The sequence below is a fragment of the Musca vetustissima genome, unplaced genomic scaffold, assembly GCF_032173495.1.
Source record: "Musca vetustissima isolate MV318-11 ecotype Yass unplaced genomic scaffold, APGP_CSIRO_Mvet_v1 utg3141, whole genome shotgun sequence".
Lineage (NCBI taxonomy): Eukaryota > Metazoa > Arthropoda > Insecta > Diptera > Muscidae > Musca > Musca vetustissima.
Window position 1 is genome coordinate 32595 of NW_026886665.1, and position 24038 is coordinate 56632.

The 24038-nt window shown below is 32.8% G+C and overlaps 1 protein-coding gene across 1 annotated transcript in view; it reads left to right on the top strand.

The window, feature by feature from the left end:
* The first annotated feature begins 2262 nt into the window (after positions 1-2262).
* LOC133334138 (zinc finger MIZ domain-containing protein 2) overlaps positions 2263-24038 on the top strand; it is a 45471-nt gene continuing 23695 nt past the window's right edge. Inside the window, exon 1 of the mRNA XM_061542435.1 lies at positions 2263-2334. Coding sequence (XP_061398419.1) covers positions 2270-2334 — 65 coding nt within the window. The 5' untranslated portion in view covers positions 2263-2269. The remainder of the gene's footprint in view (positions 2335-24038) is intronic.

The following is a 24038-nucleotide window of genomic DNA, read 5'->3' on the forward strand; positions in this document are numbered from 1 at the left end:
GTTGAGAATCAGTACCAAAAATAAAATTTTTCATGAAATTGACTTTTTTTCGGTTGAAGTTTAAAAATAATTTTTTGTTTTACGGATGTACTTTAATCCTTATTACTAAAGCATTAAAATAATCAGTATGAACTAAAAATCAAATAATATGCGCGATTGCACCACATAATCACCAATTTGGAAAAAAACTAGACATTTCTTCAGTAAACACAAGTGTAGGTAATGTGGTATACCTTGATTCTGCATGAAAAAAGGCCAGCACTATACAACATCTCATTACTATGTGAAACATTTGTACTCTACGAGAGTCTACCATGAGTCACAGGGATGAAAAACAAAGGCTATGAGCTTTAACAACTTCTCCATACAAAAATTAAATATTGCCATGTGTAGACATTATTATATAATAAAAATTAAAGTTGCACTCAACGTATCCGTTAAAAATCTTAACAGACATAAATTTCGAGCTAATTCGCATTCATTAAAAACGATAAATTATATAAGATATCAATTGGAAGTGAAAATTATACTATACCACATTAACATCATGTGGTATGGGATTTCAACATATGGGATTTCAAATATTTTCTCAAATATCTCTTAAATTGTTAGAATAATATTATTTTCTAATTGATACATGGGAAGACAACACATGTAGCATGTTAAGTGTAAATTTTCAATTTAATCGGATAAAAAATAAAAATTTGGCAATCTAAAAACAAATGGGTATACCACATTTGCATCACCTCCTATAGTACTGCACACAAATTTACCCTCTTCTCTATATTAAAAAGCTCAAAACTTTACTTAACGACTCTTTTACTTGTTTTTACTAATATTGAAGTTAAGCCAGCGATATATACTTTAGTGAGAATGACAAATTTTATATATTCCCTACCATTAAATTTGCCTACTGCATATTAATGCGGTATTGGCTCTCTTGAATTGTAACTACTGTGCGACTCACATAACCCACATGTTGGAAGCAAATTGTGTCAAACATTAGTCAACACCGAACCGACCATAACTGGCATGTTGTGTCAAATGGCAGTTATCTATTCGCTTGGCACACGGACACAGCGACAACCGGCCCTTCTCCCCCTCCCAGATACCAAAACAATTATTAAGTTGCAAAAAAAAGAACGAAAACAAAACAAAAACGAATATTTTAATTTGTTTGTTCGATGATTGTGTTTTGTCAAACAGGTTTTAGCCTAAAACACAGAAAAAGAAACAAGCATCAGTCAAACATGTATGCACAGCGCTACTTCGAACATGTACAAACATATATATGTATGTTGCGGTTGCCTTATTCGTGCCGTTTACATGTCGGTGTTCGAAGTTTTCGTATCGTATCTGAGTATTAATAAGTGTGGTTGTTTTTGTATACTGTATCGCTGGCAAGTTCCGAGTGCCTGTCCGTTGGTTGCCGTTCCATACGTTTGAATCGAGTTCGGTCGCTGTGGCCGTAGTAGATTTTTGGAATTGTGCTCAGTTCCTTTCTGACTGTTGTCGAATGTCGTCGTCGGGCGTTGTGAGTCGATATTTGTGAAGTCGGTTGATATGTGTTTACACAAATTGTTACAAGTGATAAAATAATTGGAATCAAACGTAGATCGAAAATCGCAAAAATTGCTTTCGCTGAACACGAAGTGTACGACTATAAAAAATACATGTCATATCAATTGAGAGCTCGACAAAATTCAGAAATATAAAAGTGGCTTGTTAAAATTCGAAAAACAATAAAAATGTAATGGCAAAAAACCGGTTAAACAAATTTCGAGCGCGTTTACGACAAGTGAAGTGAGTGGCAATTGATGTTTAAGAGAGAATAAGTGTTAACGCTTTCAATTAAAAAAGTCAAAACAGACGCGAATGTACGCACAAAAACTGTGTTTTGAATCCAAATCAAGCAAACTACAGCATTCGAATGAAACAAACAAACAAAACCGAAAACCTTCAATACAAAACCTAACTCACACACGCACTCGAAAAGAAGTTCCTGTTGCTTGCCAAACGCGTTACGCGAACCAACAAAACTCAAAATAACTCCGTCTGGTGGATTATAATCGCCGAAATCGCTGCAGCTGCAACCCAGCGCTCACTTTCAGGAAACAACAACATATTGGATTACCAGCGAAATGGATTACAAACGTTTCGTCGCCTCACCTTGAATATTTACTCTTGACTTGGATAATTTTTATTTTTTTCGGCGGAAAAACTATAGTTTTCGTCCGCGCGTCCAAATATTCCCTACCGATTTCGAGAAATGCAATTAATTGTCGACAAAATTCCCATGTTGTCGAAACAGAGCACCAAACGCAATTCCAAAAAGTAAGTACATTGGGCACAAGAACGACAACACCAAGCAATTTGATCGACTGGTGCAAAAGTCGCAAAACGACGACAAAAATTGACCTTTGAGAACCGAATAAATCTGACAATTCGAGCCGTGTCCGCGTATATGTGTGTTCGACAGACCGTGCAAGTGCATTTAGCTCACGTTCTTCCATTGCACTAAAATGCAGGCAGCAAAGCGATGGAAACGAACGAATCAACCGACAACCTGCTCCGTTGCAAAATCGTTGAGTGTTGAAGTGTGAATATTTCCATTTTCGTACTTTGTATATCTGGCCGAATTGTCCAATGACAAAACATCAATTCGTTTGATGGCTGTAAATTCAAATCTGATCCCAGGCAAAACAACGCTAATCTGTGGCACGCCACCGTGTGTTCATTGAACCACAGCGTAGTACGTACAAACCAGTCTGTCAACAGAAAGGCCAGCTACGGAAAATATTCGCCGACGTCTGCAGTGCGCCTCCGTAGGCATCACCCTTGCAACTGTGCTCTTGTCGTACTCGGCTCTCTTATATCAGTTGTGGATTATTATAACCCCACAGTCAGTCAGTCAGTCGGCTGCAGGCACAACAGCGACCCGAAACAGTGGCTGTTAACAAACATGTTAAATTGAGGTAAAATATCTAATTTCTGTGTAAAAACAAAAGAAACAATTTGTTCTCCAAATTCCTCCTTGTTCTTCGATACATTTATTTTCTTAGCAACGAAGACAAAATCTGCCTCTGACAAACACTAATTAGATATTTTATTTGCAATATTTCGTTGTTGTATTTTGAAAGTTTTTATTATTGTTTGTGGCTATTTATGTGTTGTTTTTTTGTTGTTGTTAATGTACATATATGTAGCCTCAGAACTACATAGTTTATTACACATACAAATCAATTCACGTGAGAATTATGATCTGGGGAAAAGTTATTGTATTCTAATGCTATCCACACTGGCCGTTGTATCATAGAAACCGAAATATTAATATCAGGCCGATCAGTGTTTGGACCGTACCACAGATTAGGTACCGATAATACCCTGACAATACTTGTTTTATTGTTCCGAAACGCAACTACACTGGTCCTCGTATCTTACAAACCAAAATATAAATATCAGACCGATCAGTGTTCGAAAAAAAAAAACGTTACATTATCATTAATTGTATAATTGCCGGAATACCACAACTTTTAATGCCTAACTCGCGTACCTAATGTTTTGTACTGGAAGTACATTGCGGTGTTTTAGAGGCTGACATATATCTTCACAGAAAATCACAATTTATTTGACATAGCTGCAATATAAAGGTCCTGTCAAATGTTTGGCTCTAATTCGGCATATCTTGGTTCTGCCAAAAACTACCAAGGGGTCCTATTTTTTGTGTACCTGGGTCTTCCTAGAAATATTTTACCCGCCGTATATATAAGTTCCGAACGAATACGGTATTACAAACTTAACGAGGTTTTTACTTCATTGTATTAACAGTAACAAAGCATGGAATAATTTCTCATTTTTTCTAAGGTATTTTTTCAACTATTGAAATATGTATTTCTGGCCATTTTATCCTCAAACAAACTGTGCTCTCTGTTATCAATGGATGTGGAAAGCTCATTGTGATACATCACTGAGCCTCAATGGATCTTGTTGGTATTTTGGATGAAACTATTCCAAGTAATTCAGACTCATTAATTGTTGTGAATTTTAAAATTTAGCAAAACCACCACCATTCGCACTTAATACATATCACCATATTCACCCCATTTACCAGTGTAGACGTTCGTCACCCTCTCACAGTCATTGGAATGTATTCAAGAAATTCGAAAACAATGCCGGTCCCAAAAGATGAGAACACACGGGAACACAAAACTAAATAACATACAGCAAACCATTTTCAAATCAAGCTTAACAGCAAGATATGACGCATTTAAGGCAGTTTAGGTTGACATTTACAGCCTGTACGTCTGAATAGTACAGTCTATGTGCCACTGAATGAGTATCCTTTTCAGAATTTTACCAATTATAACAAAATGACCTCGTCCACATTTCCGATTTTTATAATGAGTATCAAGGGATGAGTATTCACTCAGCAAAGTTGCTACCAACATTTATTAAAAAAAATATGTTTCTGATTTAGTAAAAATATCCGTTAAAGCATAATATATATATATATATATATATATTATTTAATTGCATAAAAGGAAAATTAAAGGCTTGGTATTTTGGAAAAAGTTTCTAAAGTCCGAGTTTTTCTCATGTAAAATGTTCTTATGTCCGTGGCCTACTGTATTTCAAATTCATGGGGCAGCTGACAATGTATGTCCCCGTTTTGTGTAGACCCATTAAATGGTAAATCCCATTTCACACTTAGTTCCAAACAAATCCTAGAGTAGGGCGTAAATTGTATGTGTTATAATATCAACACCATGGCATAAATATCGAAGACCATGTATTTTGCCAGTGTTTGATTTTGGCAACCCTGTTCTTTATTTTCGTTGGGATGTATTTCTGCGTGTATGGAACATTTATAATATTCTCGAATCGCTAATGTTGTTAACCTTCATTCGGCGATGACGCTTAATAATTAGTTCGTTGTTTTGTAGTTCATTGCATTCAGCGCTCTTCGTTGTCGCACTGGGCATATCTCTCTGCTTGTTGTCATTGTGTGTTCAGAGTTACTCAAAAATCTACGTATGCGTCGCAGCAAAGTGCTTCGTGGATAAGTAAAATACCCAACACACAAAATGCATTAAGAATAATATTGCACTATAATGGCCAACACAAGCATTTCACTTGAAGACGGTTATATCCAGTAGATCGTTTTCGTTACTTTATTTACAAAGGCTTGTGCAAATTAGACTAGTATAAACAGGCATGGTTTATGGTGTGATCAGCTCGTGTGTTAAATAAGTAGAAATCAGAGTAAAGAATTTGTACTCTTCTAATGTTATCGCTTCCTGAGAATGTTATTGTTCGTGTCTTTATTTATACGCCGATTGTGTGGTTTACTGGACAGCGCGGAATTATGTTGGGTAGCATGCTTCAGTTCATTCAGTTCGCAGTTGAGAGAAATATTTAATTTCGTTTGGTCACAATCACCACAACCACCAACTACGCATTCTGCAATACGAGACACTTGGTATCAAAACACAATACAAGCCTCACTTATTAGCGCAATCCCGAAAATCATGCTTATTCTCTACGAAAACAAAGCAATAGTACAAGGGAGTAAAGCCACTTATTGGGTGAAATGCGGCATCTTGCCTCTTTTTGATATTTTTTGTGGGAGTAGTGCAAATTCCCTACGAAACATGTTTTTTTTTTTTTTTTTTTTTTTGGTGGGCAGAATTCATTTGTGCAACGGCTAAGACCCTAACAATTTCATCCATTTATCATGACTGACCAGGTCGAACTAACTAGAATGAATGGCTATTACATCTATTGAATAATTTAAAATGTCATGCGATATGATATCAACCTGAAGATAGATTCGTCGAATCCATGTCTTTAAGCATACTAAACTAAATGGAATAAGGTATTATAAAATTGTAACATAGCATGTGCCCGCTAATCCGTTAGCGATTGTGTGAATTATTTTAAAACCAATACCGACCTCAACAATACTCACCCATTCTTGCCACAACAGAAATCTAGCTTTATACTTCGTATCATTTACTACCCTTTATACTCTTGTAATACATATTTCCAAATTTCAAATATAGGTTCATCCATGGTATAATTATTACAAGGTAGGGCACAGCTGCCAACTGATTACTATTTTTTCTCAAGGTGGCAAAATACATATTTTGTGCATGTGTGTGTAATGTTTTGAATACTATGTCAAATAAATTCAAAATAAATTGAAATATTTTCAAATTTAATTCAAATGAAAATTATGTTTTTAACATGTTCGTCTGGAAATAATTACTTTGTTATGGATGAAACAAACATTTGATGGTATTCCCTACTGGATTTTGGGAAGAAATAATAACCTCTCATTCATTTTTCGCGTTTTTAGTTTTGTGTTGAAAAAATGTCAAATAAACACAAACACTTGTTGCGAATATTTATTTTAATTTGACAGAAGAAGCCACACGTGCATAGATGCTTTTTTGTTATTCACCTCAAGCTGCCCACCTTGTATTATTGTACCAGGGGTTCATCCACATACAAATTTTGTATCAGTTAGTACACATTAATATAAAATTCCATAACTACCTACTTTAACAATCATAAGTATGAATTTCTAAAACTTCCCACATGCGATTTGTTTACCTAAATTCAAATTGTATCGAATTTAGTATTCCATACAATCCAATGGAAATCTTATTACCCATATTGCATATAATTCAAATTCATTTCTATAAAATAAAGTGTTCTTCTAAAACTCTTAAAATATTGGTAATAAATACCATTTTTAGCAAAAATTGTTTCGGCACAAGTCCAGATATATTATCCGTAGTATGGGCAAATATATTATCAGCAACCATATCTGCATTGAATACAAAATTAGTTTTGTCCTTAAATTTTAAAAGAACATTAGTTTAGCGAATATAGTTTAAGAAAAAAAACCTACAAGCATTTAGAGGTGAGTTTTCCATTTCAACTTCATATATTTATCTATTTCGAAATGGATTTTTTGTAAAAGGGTGATACTTTGTAATTTTACAATAACAAATTTATTGATGTTAACTTTTAAACTTCTCCAGTAACTATTTAGTGACACCAAAGAAGATAGAAATAGGACAGTTAATTTTCACCTGAAAATTGTCTTCTTGTATTTTTTCCATGGGATGAAAAACTTTCTTATAGTACGTTTACATTTAACCGGATTTAATTAAGCCATTATGTCAAATAAATCCTCATAAATTAGGTTAACCCGGTAAAAAGTTCGAATGTATATGCCGTTTTAGGTAATTTCGCAATTTTAAAAAGTGAAAGGATTGTCATTGAAATGAAAAACGCACTCTGTTGTTACTGCATACATTATCGCATTGGAAACTTCGAATTGTGACAATGAAGATACTACTAAGGGGTAACAAGTACGAGGTTCTCTCCTTCCGATCGGTATAACTTATAGGCATAGGCAATATGGTTCCAATGTATGATTTTTAGTTATAAACACTGCATATACAAAAAACCGATGCTGACATTTTGAAGACGGATTTTCGGTGTTTAAGAATATTTCTCATAATCGGGACGCGCAACCAGTCAATGGGCTAAAATGGTTATAGGATTGTAGAACTCGTGATGTTTTCTTCGTATAGTGTACATGCGGATGTGCAATGTGTGTTGCCCCATTGTAATTCCATTTTGTAATGTTTGTAAAAATTTTATTTATTATTTTTTTTTTTATTAAAAAATTTTCACTTTTTATTATAATTTTACTTTTATATAAATTAAAGTTTGAAAATATGTGAAACAGCTGTTTATTGTTTTGATGCAATGTGGTGCAACAACTACAAAAGATTAAAATAACATTTTTTATGATAGCAAAAAATGGATTGAACGATTTCAAAGATACAACGAATAATGGGAAGATTAAATTAAATTAACAGTTTATTATTTCACTACATAATAGTGTTCCTTTTTTACTTAATTTCGATATTTTTTCTCCCCAAATTCTCAAGATTTGCTCCTACTCCTTTATTTCTTCCTTCAAATCATGTCCATGATAATTTTGAAAAAAAAAATGGAGTTTTATTATTGTTATATCATAATTTTAATTTGAGTTATTCACTGTTAAGCTCTTCAGGCAAATTTGGGTTTTCGATATTTTTAATATTTTTCTCTTGAGCGACAGATTCTCACCAAAAATGTCTGTATTTCTCCTCCAAACTGCATTGGGGTTTCCAATTGCATTTTGTTTGTTTTTGCTTCGTAATTGGAGACTAAATTTGGTGAGTAAAATTGTATAAAAACACTTTTTTGGGCCTAAAACGGCATATACATTAGAACTTTTTACCGGGTTAACCTACTTTATGAAGATTTATTTGACGTATATGCAAAGGAATTGACAATTGAAACCCACTGGGTTAACGAAATCCGGTTAAATGCAAACGTACTATAACACGTGTCTCATTTAGTTTTTGTACGTGTCTAATCTAATGTTCAAATCCGTATTTTGACAATTTCACCTATGCAATCGCGTTTTAAACATAAATCGCCGGAATAAACATAATAGTGAATCCACGAAAAAATGGGTAATATGCGAATTTCATCCAAAATAAATTATTGTGGCACAGCCGCTGTTCTAATGGAGCCGTTTTAAAACTGGGTTTGAATGACGTATTTTTCACAGGAGATTACTGAAATTGAATGCGCAAAAAATCATATCCACATTGCGCATTGTCTAACCATTTTTTTGGTTTTTACATCCAGCGCACACTTTGGCCCTTAATTAAACATCGAAATATTCATAATTATTGGAAGAGGTTGATACGGTTTATGCGAAAACCGCATGATTTATGCAGACATAAGAGGCGTATGCTTTGCATTTGACTTCTCAAACGCGTTTTACTCGACGTAGGGAAGAAACACTACTTTCAGTTGATGCTGTTGTTACCGGAATCGTCATTAAGATTTGTAGCAATATATTTCTAATTGGAAATAGATTTTCGCCACACACTTCAATCGCATCATGTGGATTAGATTGTCGGGGATCTTTTGCTTTCCACCTACTGGTTCCAAGGATGCACTTCAAACTCAAAAATCTTTTTCATTAACTTGTATGATTTTATTAAAATCTTTATATGAAAATTTTATAATTCTTGATGGCAATACATCTGATCATATTTATTTTCTAGAAATTTGCTTGTCATATTTACAAATAGTTGGTCCAAACATGGGATAAATAACATAGTGCTATAAAAAAATTCAGAGTTGTAACCCATTACACTTGACCTGTACTTTTGTGTACCAACACTTCTTGGCAACGAAACGTCTACCCCAAATGTCGCGGCAATCATTTTTGTTTCCATGCATATTTTGTGGAACTCCGCATCACTATTTTGTCGTATAGCATTTAACTTATCAACTACTAAATGTATGTGATCATACACTTTGACAATGTCCAGATTAATGGTCTGAAGGTACTGGGGCAGGTGTGGGGTGTACTCAAGCAAGCGATATGTAACTGCTACACCTAATAAAAAATCTAATTTCACAATTCTAATTCAAAACCTTCGAATCTTCGAAGAATAAATCCATACTTCATACCATAGGACTTCCTCCCAGAAATTCGGCATGGATCTTACCCAGGGTATAGTAATATAAGGTAAAAACAAGTGTTTTTGTACAACAAACGATGCAACAACCACATGGAAAATTGTTGTAAGTAAAACTAGTGTCAACGTAATCTAATCGAAAAATGTAAACAAAACATACAAATTATAAACCAAATTTATTTATTCAAAAAATTTATTATTTTCTGGAATCCTCAATATAAAATTGAAAAACACAAATAAAAATCTATAAAATTTATATTTCTATCGCTTTTGCTCTAATTAAGCATTGCCAGTTATATGTAGAACACCTATGAAAATGATGGATATAGCGAGTTACTCTATTGAAGAAAGTTTTATTGGTTCAAAATTTTCCAGCAGGCAGATTGAGTAAATTGAGTACGAGAGGACAGCTAATAAAGAACAATTACGAATTTTAGGCGTACCAAATTTTCCTGTTGGGCATTTTTAAAAACATAATTTGTCATATTTGTATTACGTTGGAATCAAATCTACTGGACTTTGCTGTTACCTTCTATAATTGTGACATGGAATTTTCCACTTCTTTTTTACATTTATCATGTAAGTTACAACGATAAAAAACTGATCCATCCAAATACAACCTATTCTCGTCAGCAAATTTAATAATTTACGACCTATGTGTCCAAGCCATATGCATTTATCTAATTCCTCTATTTTTACTTGTGAACTTTCGTAAAACGTGGCGTGGACTTTTGTATTTAAATACCGAGAAATAGTACGTTTTGTAACAGATACATGAAAAATATCCTTAATGTTGCTGCTAGAATATCGATTTTAACGTCATTTTATCTCTCAAAGTAAAATGTGGCATTGCCCGTTCCAATTTATTAGATTTCGCGTCTGAATGTTTCTTTCTTTAACCGCTAAATCTAATCACACACTCGAAATAATTAAGCTTTTCGGCAAGAAATATGCGTAATTTATTATACATATTTACTCTTTTTTATTTTTCATTTTGAAATTACTTCTTGATTTACTGCTTAACAATTTTTTTCTCCTTCTCAAGTTTAATTTAATTCATGTTTCAATGCATTTCTAAAAAGAAACATGGCATAATTATGGAAGGTAGTCTCATTTGAGAAAATGATAACGGCAACCCTTTTAATATGGGATTCATACATGGTACAATTGTTAATGGTAACAGCAAATCCCAGCTGATTTGATTCCAACTTAATACTAGTGTCAATATGAATTTGACAAATTATGTTTTTGAAATTCACCATATAGGAAAATTGGGAACGCACATTTTCATATGTGTTACACATATAAGTGGCAATGGCTCAATTATAGGAAAGATGTGGAAGCGATAGAAATATAAATTTGATAGATTTTCATTCATGTTTTTCAAATGTTATTTTGAGGATTCAAAAAATATTACATTTCCAAAATAAATATAATTTGTTGATAATTTGTTTGTTTGGTTACATTTTTCTGTCAAATGACGTTGATACTAGTATAACTTATAACAACAAATTTCCATGTGGTTGTTGTATCGTTTGTTGTACAACAACACTTCCTGTTACCTTCTATTATTATACCTGGGATTCATATATCAATTTCAAATAAATTCCATAAATTTGTAGGTATGTCGATTGGCATATTTTCAATAAATTAAACAAAATATATAGTTTCTAAAGCTGAACATTGCTCTCAAGATTTAATAAATTTTAAAATAATTTATAATTATATAATTATGCCACGCAAAAAATTGTAACTACTACAATAATAAACAAAAAGTGTTTACAATTATTTCTCCAGACATTATACAAATTTATTTTAAACGTTCGTTAGTCAGTGTAAAAATGCAAAATTGTTTGTTATGTCACGAATTCGTTAAACCGTGCATTCGCTACACCAGCCGCTGGCTGTATTGCATTTTTCTCAGCAATGTTTTACCTCTTTATTAGATCTAAAAATTTTGCTTTGGGATAAAATCGAAAGCTTTTCAAATTATAAATTCTAAAATCCATATGTTAAAATATGTCAAATGAACAGAACAAATTGTTTATTTATTCTAGCTTGAAGTGTACCATGGTAGAGCTATAAAAAGAGATAAAAGAGTGTCACTATGAGAAAAAAGTGCGGTATCCTCATAATGCACCGTGGGTCGCATTACAATAATATAAGGTACACATCATACATTTCCGAGGTACATACTTCATAAACGTCGGAAAGCAAACCAAAACCATTGGGTTTTTGACGAAACATCTATTTCCAATAATCAATTTAGAAATTACATATGCTTTACTCAAATCCATGTCAAATTTCAAAATTTTCCTCTCAAAAAAGTTAGAATATTTTATCAGTTCTAGAAAGGAATAGTCAGATACACATATATAAAAATAATATATATTATTGAAAATAATTGTATATGGTGATAATATTAAAATTAATGACGTTTACTACATTTATTACATGTTATGCTGGTGTTTACACCTTTTTGACAGTCAAAAACCTAATAATTCGCTACACGGACCATCCCGTGTAGAATACATGAAGAACATAAAATAAGGCAATTCCATTTAAGACATTCTATTTAACATTTCCATCGTGGGAGATGTTACTGTGAATGTGTTATCTTGAGTTCCGTCTGAACACGTTATAGCTTCAGATGTATGGGTGTATTCGGTATGTATGGGGCACGATGAACATACTTCTGTTGATTTGGTGCGTACTATAGGCGATCTATTCGTGATGGCGACAGATACGACCAGCCGAAAACTTTGTTTCGCCACTTATTAAAAATAAAACATCCACAAAGCGATAAGATAAACAAGCCGTTATGTATACTTTCTAATAGCAATGATTCAGTACAAAACGTTGTACACATGCACACTAGGGTTACGCCTTTTTTTAATAAAATGGTTTCTCATAGTAGGTCATTGAAGTCGATTAACATTTTACGTATTTATTTACAATTCAGTGTATGTATATTACTTTGAATGGAGTGCTATTATTTACAAGGAATGCTGAAACCATTTATGATTTTCGCAATTAAAGACATGTCGTAGGATATAAACGGTTGTCATTCTTATGACTCTAAAACAAATTTTAAAAATTTCTTATAAATGTTTATAAGTCTGGGTTTATACATGCAAGTTTTTTAAGCAACTCTGCTGCTGCTGTCTACGATTCTTTTTTGAATTTCATCCCCATTTTCTTCTAAGAAGCAGAGTTGCTGTGCTTACAAAAGTTGCATGTGTAAACCCTGAATAATAAAAATAAATAAATTAAGATTTCATCTCATGGTACAATTATAAAAGGTAACAGCAAATCCCAGCTGATTTGATTCCAACGTAATACTAGTGTCAATATAAATTTGACAAATTATGTTTTTAAAAATCACCCAACAGGAAAATTGGGAACGCATACATTTTGAAATTGTTCTTTATTAAATGTGCTCCTGTATTCAATTTACTCAATATGCCTGCTGGGAAAGTTTGTGGAAGCAAATCTTTCTTCAAGGAATAACTCGCTATTCCCAGCATTTTCATATGTGTTAACATATATATGGCAATGGCTCAATTATAGGAAAGATGTGGAAGCGATAGAAATATAAATTTGATAGATTTTCATTCATGTTTTTCAATTTTTATTTTGAGGATTCGAAAATATTTCATTTTCAAAATAAAAATAATTTGATGATAACTTACAACAACAAATTTCCATGTGGTTGTTGTATCGTTTTTTGTACAACAACACTTGCTGTTACCTTCTATTATTATACCATGATTTCATCTAAGCTTAAGTAAAATCTCATCGACATATGATACAGGGAAACGAGGTTGTAAAAAGTCATAACCCTAATGCAAACATGCAAAAATAGTTGAGAGATTCGGGTCACTTGAATGCCGTAGATATGGCATTTCATTCAAAGAAATTTTACTATAATTTTAAACATTTGAACAATTTGAGTAGTTCCGATCCCTAAATTTTTAATATTTCCAATTAATTTAATTTCTATTCAACAATAACATGTATACGAACTATAAATATGTTAAGAGAGCTAAGTAGTTCCGACCCCCCACATTAAATTTGTATTGCCCAATTTTGAGTAGTTCCGATCCCTAAATTGTTAATATTTCCAATTAATTTAATTTTTATTCAACAATAACATGTATACAAACTATAAATATGTTAAGAGAGCTAAGTAGTTCCAACCCCTCACATTAAATTTGTATTGCCCAATTAATGTTAATATTTAAGAAGTTTGAGTAGTTTCAATTGCTCCCTTTTAAATAATATATATATATATATATATATATATATTATTTTATATATTTATATTATAATATTGTTTGAGCAGTTTTAAATGGCATTTACATTAGAACTTTTTGCAAGGTTAACCTGCTTTATGACGATTTATTTGAGAAGTAGGCAATGGAATTGACAATTGAAACCTACGGGGTTAACTAAATCCGGTACAATGTAAACGTAATTTTAAACCCCTTTTTGAGCAATATTAATTTGTCAAAATGGAATTTTTAATATTTTTTACATTAATTTACATTTATAATTCTACTTATTTTATTGTACATAGTAATTGCCACCTTGAGTAGTTTGTCATGAGTACGATTTACAAAATTGTCTTTAAATTTAGAATTTTAATAAAAAATATGTTCATAGGGACGGACGAAAAGAAAACCTAGGCTTAAATCAGTTTTAAAGCCGTTCGCTGATTTGATCGAAATAGTTTATGTTTTGTATCCCGAGTTCATAAATCCTAGCTACACATAAGTATCCTATATTGGTATCTCCATAAAATCTATCCACATGGTACAATTATAAAAGGTGAAAGTCTTTGATATACTTCTATAGACAGATTGCACAAGGGCAACACAATATCCTTGATTTAGTCTTTGGCGGGGATTTATGTCCACCAAACGTTCATTAAGGAGGCGAAATTTGAAGGCAATTCTTCGAAAAAATAAATTGTAATTTACAATATAAGCAACATCACCAGGAACCAAGTGCTACACGTTGGAAACTTTTCAAAATAATTCGTGACCGGGTCTTAAACTTTACTCGCTAACCTAAAATTGCCAAAAATCCAAGAATATACAAATTCATTAATTATTCATCAATGACCCATTACCGCCCTCTGTCCCGATATGAGGACACCTGTTTAAAGTGAGACAACTATAAGTAATACCGTTAACTTTCTCATCGTAAATACACATATGACTGCTATAGGCTACGTGTGATTTATAAACAACCACAGCCAAACAAGTGTTATTTTTAGTGTTTTGTAATCTCGGCTCAGTTTGTAATGTCGGTTCAGATGTGTTTGGTAAACAAGTTTTACTGTTATTAATTATACCAATTGATTTAAAGTTAGTTATTCTTGTGTATAAAAGCTCGATTAAGTCTAGAGAAGCTTATCCGATATTTTTCAGTTAAGCGGAGTCGACTGTCGATTAAGTGTAGAGAAGCGTGTTATATTTGAAATAAACAAAAAGTGAAAAATTTGACTAAAAAGTAAGGTCCCCATGTGGGGCACACCTTTTTCTCAAAAGGGCACACCTTTATCCCTTTTATTTAGTCGGTAATGACTTAATAAAAATCGATTAAAGCAATTTTTGACCGACAGTTTTCTTTTGAGCGTTAATGGGTTAAATAAATCTTGATTTAAAATGTTTATCAGGCCCCTACATAAATTCAGTGCGTTGCGTACTAAAATACCCACCTTCTCACCTTTATAGGGTTTCATCGCATAATTATACAAGGTAGTCTCTTGCAGTCATATCTTTCTAATTTTTTCATAAATTTGCCATTGACAGAATTCAGCTTTTAAAATTTAAATGAAAATATGTTCCTTCGAAATGTACGCATATCATGTGTTATAAAATAATTTATATTTATAAATATTTTGAAGTTCCCTGCCTCTAAAAATTATAAATATAAGATGTAACAACCATGATTAACACTAGAACGCCGAAGGCGGTCATTTTGACCGCTTTCCAATTTCAAGTACAAAAGCAACTGTGCATTTCATGACACCTTTTTTTAAAATTTGGTGAATTTTTTATAATAAACGTAATTATATGAGGTACAAAAAGTCACCATATTTAAAAAAAGGTGTCATTAAATGCACAGTTGCTTTTGTACTTCAAATTGGAAAGCGGTCAAAATGACCGCCTTCGGCGTTCTAGTGTTAAATCTTGAGAGCAATGTTCAGCTTTAGAAAATATATTCTGTTTAATTTATTGAAAATATGCCAATCGACATACATAAAATTTGTTTCCGTACTGTAAGAATCTACTCGATTTTACTTACTATTTTCTTCGGGAACAGACCAATTATTTACAATTGATAGATTAGTTCCAAATTAAAAAGTGTTGTCATCATAAAATTCTCGAATTGAGACTACCTTCTGTAATTATGCCATGATAGGGTTTGTTGAGGGTCCGTATTACCAAAATACGCAAGTACCTTATTTACTTGTGTGAATATTGAAAACGGCGAAAATGGAAGAAAACATTTTCTGAATTGACAGAAAAATGTTTACATTTATATAAAAACTAAATATTCAATGACTGGAATTCTCTTTTCAAAAAACAAAAATTCGAAATACGCATTGTCAATGTTGAAATTTTTCAACTTTATATTTTTATACGCAACGCGTATTTTGGTAGCATTCATTGAAATACATGTATTTAACTTTTGAGATGAAAAAATCGTACGCATACGCACGACCATGGCCCATATAACAGGTCATCCAGAAGGCGAATTTCAGGAAATATGCAACCCTGTCAGAAATTTTGGTTGTGGTGAAAATATCTTTGAAAAAATTACGATTTATTTTGCATTTTTTTAACAAGCACAACAAATTTTTAACACAGCATTGACTTTATTTTAATAAATAACTGCTTTTTCACCACATTTGATAAACATTTGGTGGATTTCAGGATAAATCTAAAACAAATTGAAAACCAGTAAGGAAAGTAGTAAAGTCGGACGGGGCCGACTATATGATACCCTTCACCACTATGGGTATATTAAACAGGACTATTAACATGAAATTCGATGAAATAATATATGTGATATTTATCTAAATGTGAATCTACCTAGATGTGAATCTGACTAACATGAGGAGTTTGATGCGAAAATATATATGGAAGCTCCATCCAAATATTAAGCGATTTCAAGCAAACTTGTCACAGGTTAGGTTATACTAATTTCAGAACGTTTTGTTCCTATTGGTTCCTTGGTGCGTAAATTGCTTAAAATATGTGAGCTATATATGTGCGAGCTATATAGAAATCTGGACCAATTTTCTCGAAACTTGGCAGACATCACTCTAGGCCCAATTCAGTACGTTATGCCAGATTTCGTGCAAATCAAAAGATATATAGGGACTTTGGGGCACCATTACATTAAATCGGACGAAACTATATATGGAAGCTATATCTAAATCTGGACCGATTTTCTCGAAACTGGGCAGACATTACTCTAGGCTTAATTCAGTACATTATGCCAAATTTCGTGCAAATCAAAAGATATATAGGGACTTTGGGGCACCATTACATTAAATCGGACGAAACTGTATATGGGAGCTATATCTAAATCTGAACCGATTTTCTCGAAACTTGGCAGACATCTTTCTAGGCTCAATTCAGTACGTTATGCCAAATTTCGTGCAAATCGAAAGATATATAGCGACTTTGGTGCACCATGTACATGAAATCGGACGAAACTATATATGGGAGCTCTATCTAAATCTGGACCGATTTTCTCGAAACTTGGCAGACATCACTCTAGGCTTAATTCAGTACGTTATGCCAAATTTCGTGCAAATCAAAAGATATATAGGGACTTTGGGCACCATTTACATGAAATCGGACGAAACTATATATGGGAGCTATATCTAAATCTGGACCGATTTTCACGAATTTTGGCAGACATCATTCTAGACCTAAATGATTAGGCTGTACCAAATTTCGTGCAAATCGAAAGATATATAGGGGCCGTTTACATTAAATCGGTTAATATATATATATATATATATATATATATATATGGGAGCTATATCTATAGGGACTTTGGTGCACTATTTACATGAAATCGGACAAAACTATATATGGGAGCTATACCTAAATCTGGACCGATTTTCTCGAAACTGGGCAGACATCACTCTAGGCTTAATTCAGTACGTTATGCCAAATTTCGTGCAAATCAAAAGATATATAGGGACTTTGGGGCACCATTACATTAAATCGGACGAAACTATATATGGGAGCTATATCTAAATCTGGACCGATTTTCTCGAAACTGGGCAGACATTATTCTAGGCTTAATTCAGTACGTTATGCCAAATTTCGTGCAAATCGAAAGATATATAGGGACTTTGGTGTACCATTTACATGAAATCGGACGAAACTATATATGGGAGCTATATCTAAATCTGGACCGATTTTCTCGAAACTTGGCAGACATCACTCTAGGCTTAATTCAGTACGTTATGCCAAATTTCGTGCAAATCAAAAGATATATAGGGACTTTGGGGCACCATTACATGAAATCGGACGAAACTATATATGGGAGCTATATCTAAATCTGGACCGATTTTCTCGAAACTTGGCAGACATCATTCTAGGCTCAATTCAGTACGTTATGCCAAATTTTGTGCAAATCGAAAGATATATAGGGACTTTGGGGCACCATTTACATGAAATCGGACGAAACTATATATGGGAGCTATATCTAAATCTGGACCGATTTTCTCGAAACTTGGCAGACATCATTCTAGGCTCAATTCAGTACGTTATGCCAAATTTTGTGCAAATCGAAAGATATATAGGGACTTTGGGGCACCATTTACATGAAATCGGACGAAACTATATATGGGAGCTATATCTAAATCTGGACCGATTTTCTCGAAACTTGGCTGACATCACTCTAGGCTTAATTCAGTACGTTATGCCAAATTTCGTGCAAATCGAAAGATATATAGGGACTTTGGGGCACCATTTACATGAAATCGAACGAAACTATATATGGGAGCTATATCTAAATCTGAACCGATTTTCACGAAACTTGGCAGACATCATTCTAGACCTAAATGATTAGGCTGTACCAAATTTCATGCAAATCGAAAGATATATAGGGGCCATTTACATTAAATCGGTTAAATATATATATGGGAGCTATATCTAAATCTGAACCGATTTTTTCCAATTTGAATAGGGTTCGTCCTTGGGCCGAATAAGTGACCTATGCCAAATTTCATCCCATTCGGATCATAAATGCGACCTGTACTTTGTTTACAATTTAACATCTACAGACGGACAGACGGACGGACATGCATAAATCGACTCAGAAAGTGATTCTATGGATATTCTCAAAAGGAACCATGTGTCTATCTCGTTTCCTTTTGCCTGTTACAAACATATGCACAAAGACATAATACCCTGTACCACAGAGTGGTGAAGGGTATAATTATATCGATGCCTTTGTCAAAGCTAACTATGGTTATTTTCAAGGTATATATTTATAAGGTAACCGTATCGAACCAGCTGATGCTAACATTATATGTCATAATAATTTGTTGTTGTTTTTTCAAAATCATTTCCAAATAAAAACTGAAATACATTTGAAAATATCGAACGGAAAGGGATTAAAGAGGAATATCGGTAGGCCATCGAGAGGAGAATACCATGGAGTCGAACACACGATTTTAAGATCGAAAAGAACATCTAGGTTCGATTGGATCTTTTTGTATTCTAAAAGAAGATTGCCTGGTATTCTTTATAACTTCTTTATGTCATTTCGGTATTTTATAAAAAGATAAAAGAGACTTTTTGCAAAAAATAGACCGTTCAACCAGAATAGTTTGTCTGTGTTGTGACACTTGCGGTTCTTGGAGCGGTTCAATGTGGACACCAAAACACTTTTTTATGCCTTCAGTTATGTTTTATTTATTTGTTTTTCACATTGCTATCTCTCCGTACATCCGATGACTCCAACTTCGCTCCTTTGGTGTTGCTTTTTATTCACAAATCACAGATTTCCACAAATATTTACAATTTTCAAAATATTCAAAAAGTAAACAATTTTTTTCTATTTCATATTTGAAAATTCTGATTGGTTGAATTTAATTTGTTTTGAGTTTTGTATGTCATGGCGAAATTATTTGTATTCGCCTTGTTAACAATTTTGACATATCATGTTCCCAATTCGCCGATGCTACCTTATATATCTACCTTGGATTTGGACTAATTTAATAAATTTTCAATTTTGTTTTGGGGTTTGTATTATTCGCTTGACAACGTTACCTAAATTCCAACGAGGCGTACAAAAATATTCAACTTCCCCACTATGGCAAAATGTTTTGTACGGCCGTATTACCCAAATACGTCCAATGCATATCTCTTAGCAAGATAATCAAAATCGCGAAACAAAACTAAAATATTCTAAATGATGTTAAAATATTTCCTATTCTTATTGAAAAAATTATGTTTTGTTTCTATTTCCAACAAAGGGAAAACAAGAAAACTACGTTCTTTCATAGTTGAATTTTTTCAACTTTGAAAATTCGTACGTCGACGTATTTCGGTAACATTTGGTCTTTTCCCGTACTGCAAGAATCTACAATTTTTTACTACGATAACGAATTTTCCTTTATGATATCGAAGAAAATAATAAGATCTAGTAGATTCTTGCAGTAAGGGAACAGACCAATTCATATAAATACATGTGTTCTACTTTTGCGGTGAATAACCTCGAACAAGCCAGTCGAATTTTAGGTAGGCCTGTGAAGATATGGATTCGACGTATTTGGGTAATACGGCCGTATCATGGTATAATTATTACAAGGTAGGGCACAGCTACCAACTGATTACAATTTTTTCTCAAGATGGCTTGTTCCATCAAATCAAAATACATATTTTGTGCATGTGTGTGTAATGTTTTGAATACTATGTCAAATAAATTCAAAATAAATAGAAATATTTTCAAATTTAATTCAAATGAAAATTATGTTTTTAACATGTTCGTCTGGAAGTAATTACTAGACCTCGGATTTTGCATATTTGCATATTTTTTAATAATGAAGATATCGAAATTCTGATTGGACACAAATTCGTTTCAAAGGATTTAGAATTATTTGAAGGGTTCATATTTTTTAATTTTTTGCATATTTTGCATATGCACGAGATATGCAAAAAATATGCAAAATATGCAAAAAATATGAAAAATATGCTAGGTCGATATGCAATAAATATGCAAAATATAGGCAAAATATGCAAAATATATGCTAAAATATGCAATAATATGCAAAAAAAAATATGCACGGTATGCTAGGTCGATATGCGATAAATATGCAAAAAAAATAAAAAATATAGGCAAAAATATGCAAAATATGTGCAAATATGAGCAACATATTTCACATATGCAATCATTTTAATAAAAAAAAAAGATTTTTCATGGTAGTTTTCGAATTTGTGTGCTTTCTTTATTTTTAGCCTATAGAAATCTAATTGTGTATGTATGCGTTTCATGGTTCAACTGTTAGATTTTTGGGGCATTATGAAAAATTTGCTAAATATATGTATAAAACATGCAAACATATATAACCGTTATATGGCGATATACTAAAACGTGGACCGATATATCCCATTTCCAATACCAAACATCCTAGGAGTAATAATAATATATGTGCAAAATTTCAAAGTTCTATCTTTAATATTGCGACCTAGCATACCGTGCATATTTTTTGCATAATTTGCATATTTTTGCATATTTTGCATATTTTTTGCATATTTGGCATATCGACAATGCATATTTTGTATATTTTTTGCTTATTTTGCATATTTTTGCATATTTTGCATATTTTTTATGCTTTATCCGATTGGACTCACATTTTGTATTTAGGCGTTTCATGCTGCAATTGATCGATATTTGGGGTCATGTCAAAAATATGCAAAAAATATGCAAAAAATATGCAAAATATGCAAAAAATATGCAAAATATGCAAAAAATATGCAAAATATGCAAAAAAAGGTCTAGTAATTACTTTGTTATGGATGAAACAAACATTTGATGGTATTCCCTACTGAATTTTGGGAACAAATCATAACCTTTCATTCATTTTTCGCGATTTTAGTTTTGTGTTGAAAAAATGTGAAATAAACACAAACACTTGTTGCGTATATTTATTTTATTTTTGGCAGAAGAGGACACACGTGCATAGTTGTTTTTTTGTTATTCACCTCAAACTGCCCTACCTTGTATTATTGCACCATGGGCCGTACACAACATTTTGCCATATTGGGGAAGTTTAATATTTTTATACGCTCCGTCGGATATAGATAACGCTGTTACAGATTATTGATATTTTAATAAAAACAAATTTATACAATTTGTTTTTATTTTTCTTATTATTTTTTGTTTACATATTTATTACTGACAAACAAAAACACTTACGAATTCATATTAAAAACTTTTTTTTATTCAAAAAATATTTTTAATCGGAAATGCAAGCGGACAAAACTAAAGCACCCCCTAATTGGAACAGAACAGAAAAAATATTAAAAGCAATTTGACTAGAGATGCATATTGTCTTCTCATTGCGATGTTTTTCGTGACATTTCCCAATATGAACTGGAGATTTTAGTATAGTCTGCAAACACGTGTTAATTGACCTGGAAATTATTGATCTATTAATGGAGTATTTTACACCCAATTGGAAGAAGGTACGAGCCACTTTGTGGCAGTTGAAACCCTTAGAATTCGGCACAAGGTCTAGCCTTGATACTAGCATTGCATAACCGAATTAGTAGACATTGAACAAGCCACATTCTGTATCACGAAAGCAGGAAACTCATTTTTACACCCTACATTCAAACTATGAACGTAACACAATCATAAATGTACGTCTTACAAAAACTTGTTTTTATCTCTTGGTGTTTGTAGAGTCCAGAGGAGATGTTGCTCCTTGCAGAGCGCCTGCACCATATGATGGGCATCACCTCCTAAATGTCAGGTGTCGTTCGCTTGTACCATAATTTCAGTATTAAAATATCAACGCATAAATTGAAGGGCATAACAGCTGCCGAATTTGTGTATTGCTATTGTTAGTTCGGGACTGTACGAATTTAGGATATATTCCATTCGCACATACGGTAAAACACCTATCATGCTACGGCATACAATATTAATATTTTCGTTTTGACGACTAACATAGTTTTGTATGTATAGGTTTTTTGCCGAGGCGAAAACTAATTGTTCTTGTAACTTGGGCTGTAACAAAATTATCTTCTGAAAACACAACATTAGTACTATTGAATAAACGATTCAGTATGTGTCGGCAATAGGCTTCTATTGATTTTGGTAGTGACCGGTTTATATTTAGAGCCCCAATTATGACCCAAAACCGAGGAAATTGCGAAGACGGGGATCTGGCCTACGAATAAATATGGCTGTTTTCATGAAAATCGTTGATTAAACGATTGCCTCAAATATACCAATTTTTATACCCTCCACCATAGTATGGAGGGTATATTAATTTTGTCATTCCATTTGTAACTCATCGAAATATTCATTTCCGACCCTATAAAGTAAATATATTTTTGATCAGGGTAAAATTCTATGACGATCTAACCATGTCCGTCCGTCTGTTGTAATCACGCTATCTTCTTAAGGAATTGAGATATGGAGCTGAAATTTTGCAGAGTTTTTTCTTTTGTCTGCAGGCAGGTCAAGTTTGAAGATGGGATATATCGGTCCACCTTTAGGCATAGCTCCCATATATTTTGGGGGTTTTGATAGTACTTTTCCACCGAATTGGCTGTAATTTAGTATTTTGATTTCTTATTAGGTACCAAATCTTTCCACAAAAAATTATAAATATAGGTCAATTTTTTCGGATAGCCCCCATATAAGGGTACCCCCAATTTTCGGTATTTTGGAGTTCTTGAGCGCATTTTTCTACCGAATGCGTTGAAATTTGGTATTTTGTAGTCGTATATGGTAACTCCCTACCAAAAATTTTTAATATTCGCCCCCTTTTTGGGGTCGTCCCCTATAACCCCATTTTTATATTAAAATAGTTATATGATTTGTTCCGTGTTTGGGTTTGGTTCTAAGACTGTTGTAATCATTTTATCTGCGGAAGATACGAAAAAAACTAGAACATAAGGTGTTTGATTTTTTAAAGACTGCAATTATATTAATATATGCACACAGACGAGGTATTTATAATTAATTATTTACAGGCACTACATATTTTGAAATTATCTAATATTAATATTATCGCACTTTCCAATATCGGGACCGCATAAAGTTTAAATATGTCACAAATGATGATGAATCAAATTTTTTGTAACTTGGGCTGTAAAATGACATAATGGGCTCTTGGAGTGTTAAAAACACCTTTCAAGGAAATCTTTCCAGTTTTGATGTAGCCCTCATATAAAATGCCTGCACATTTGTAGG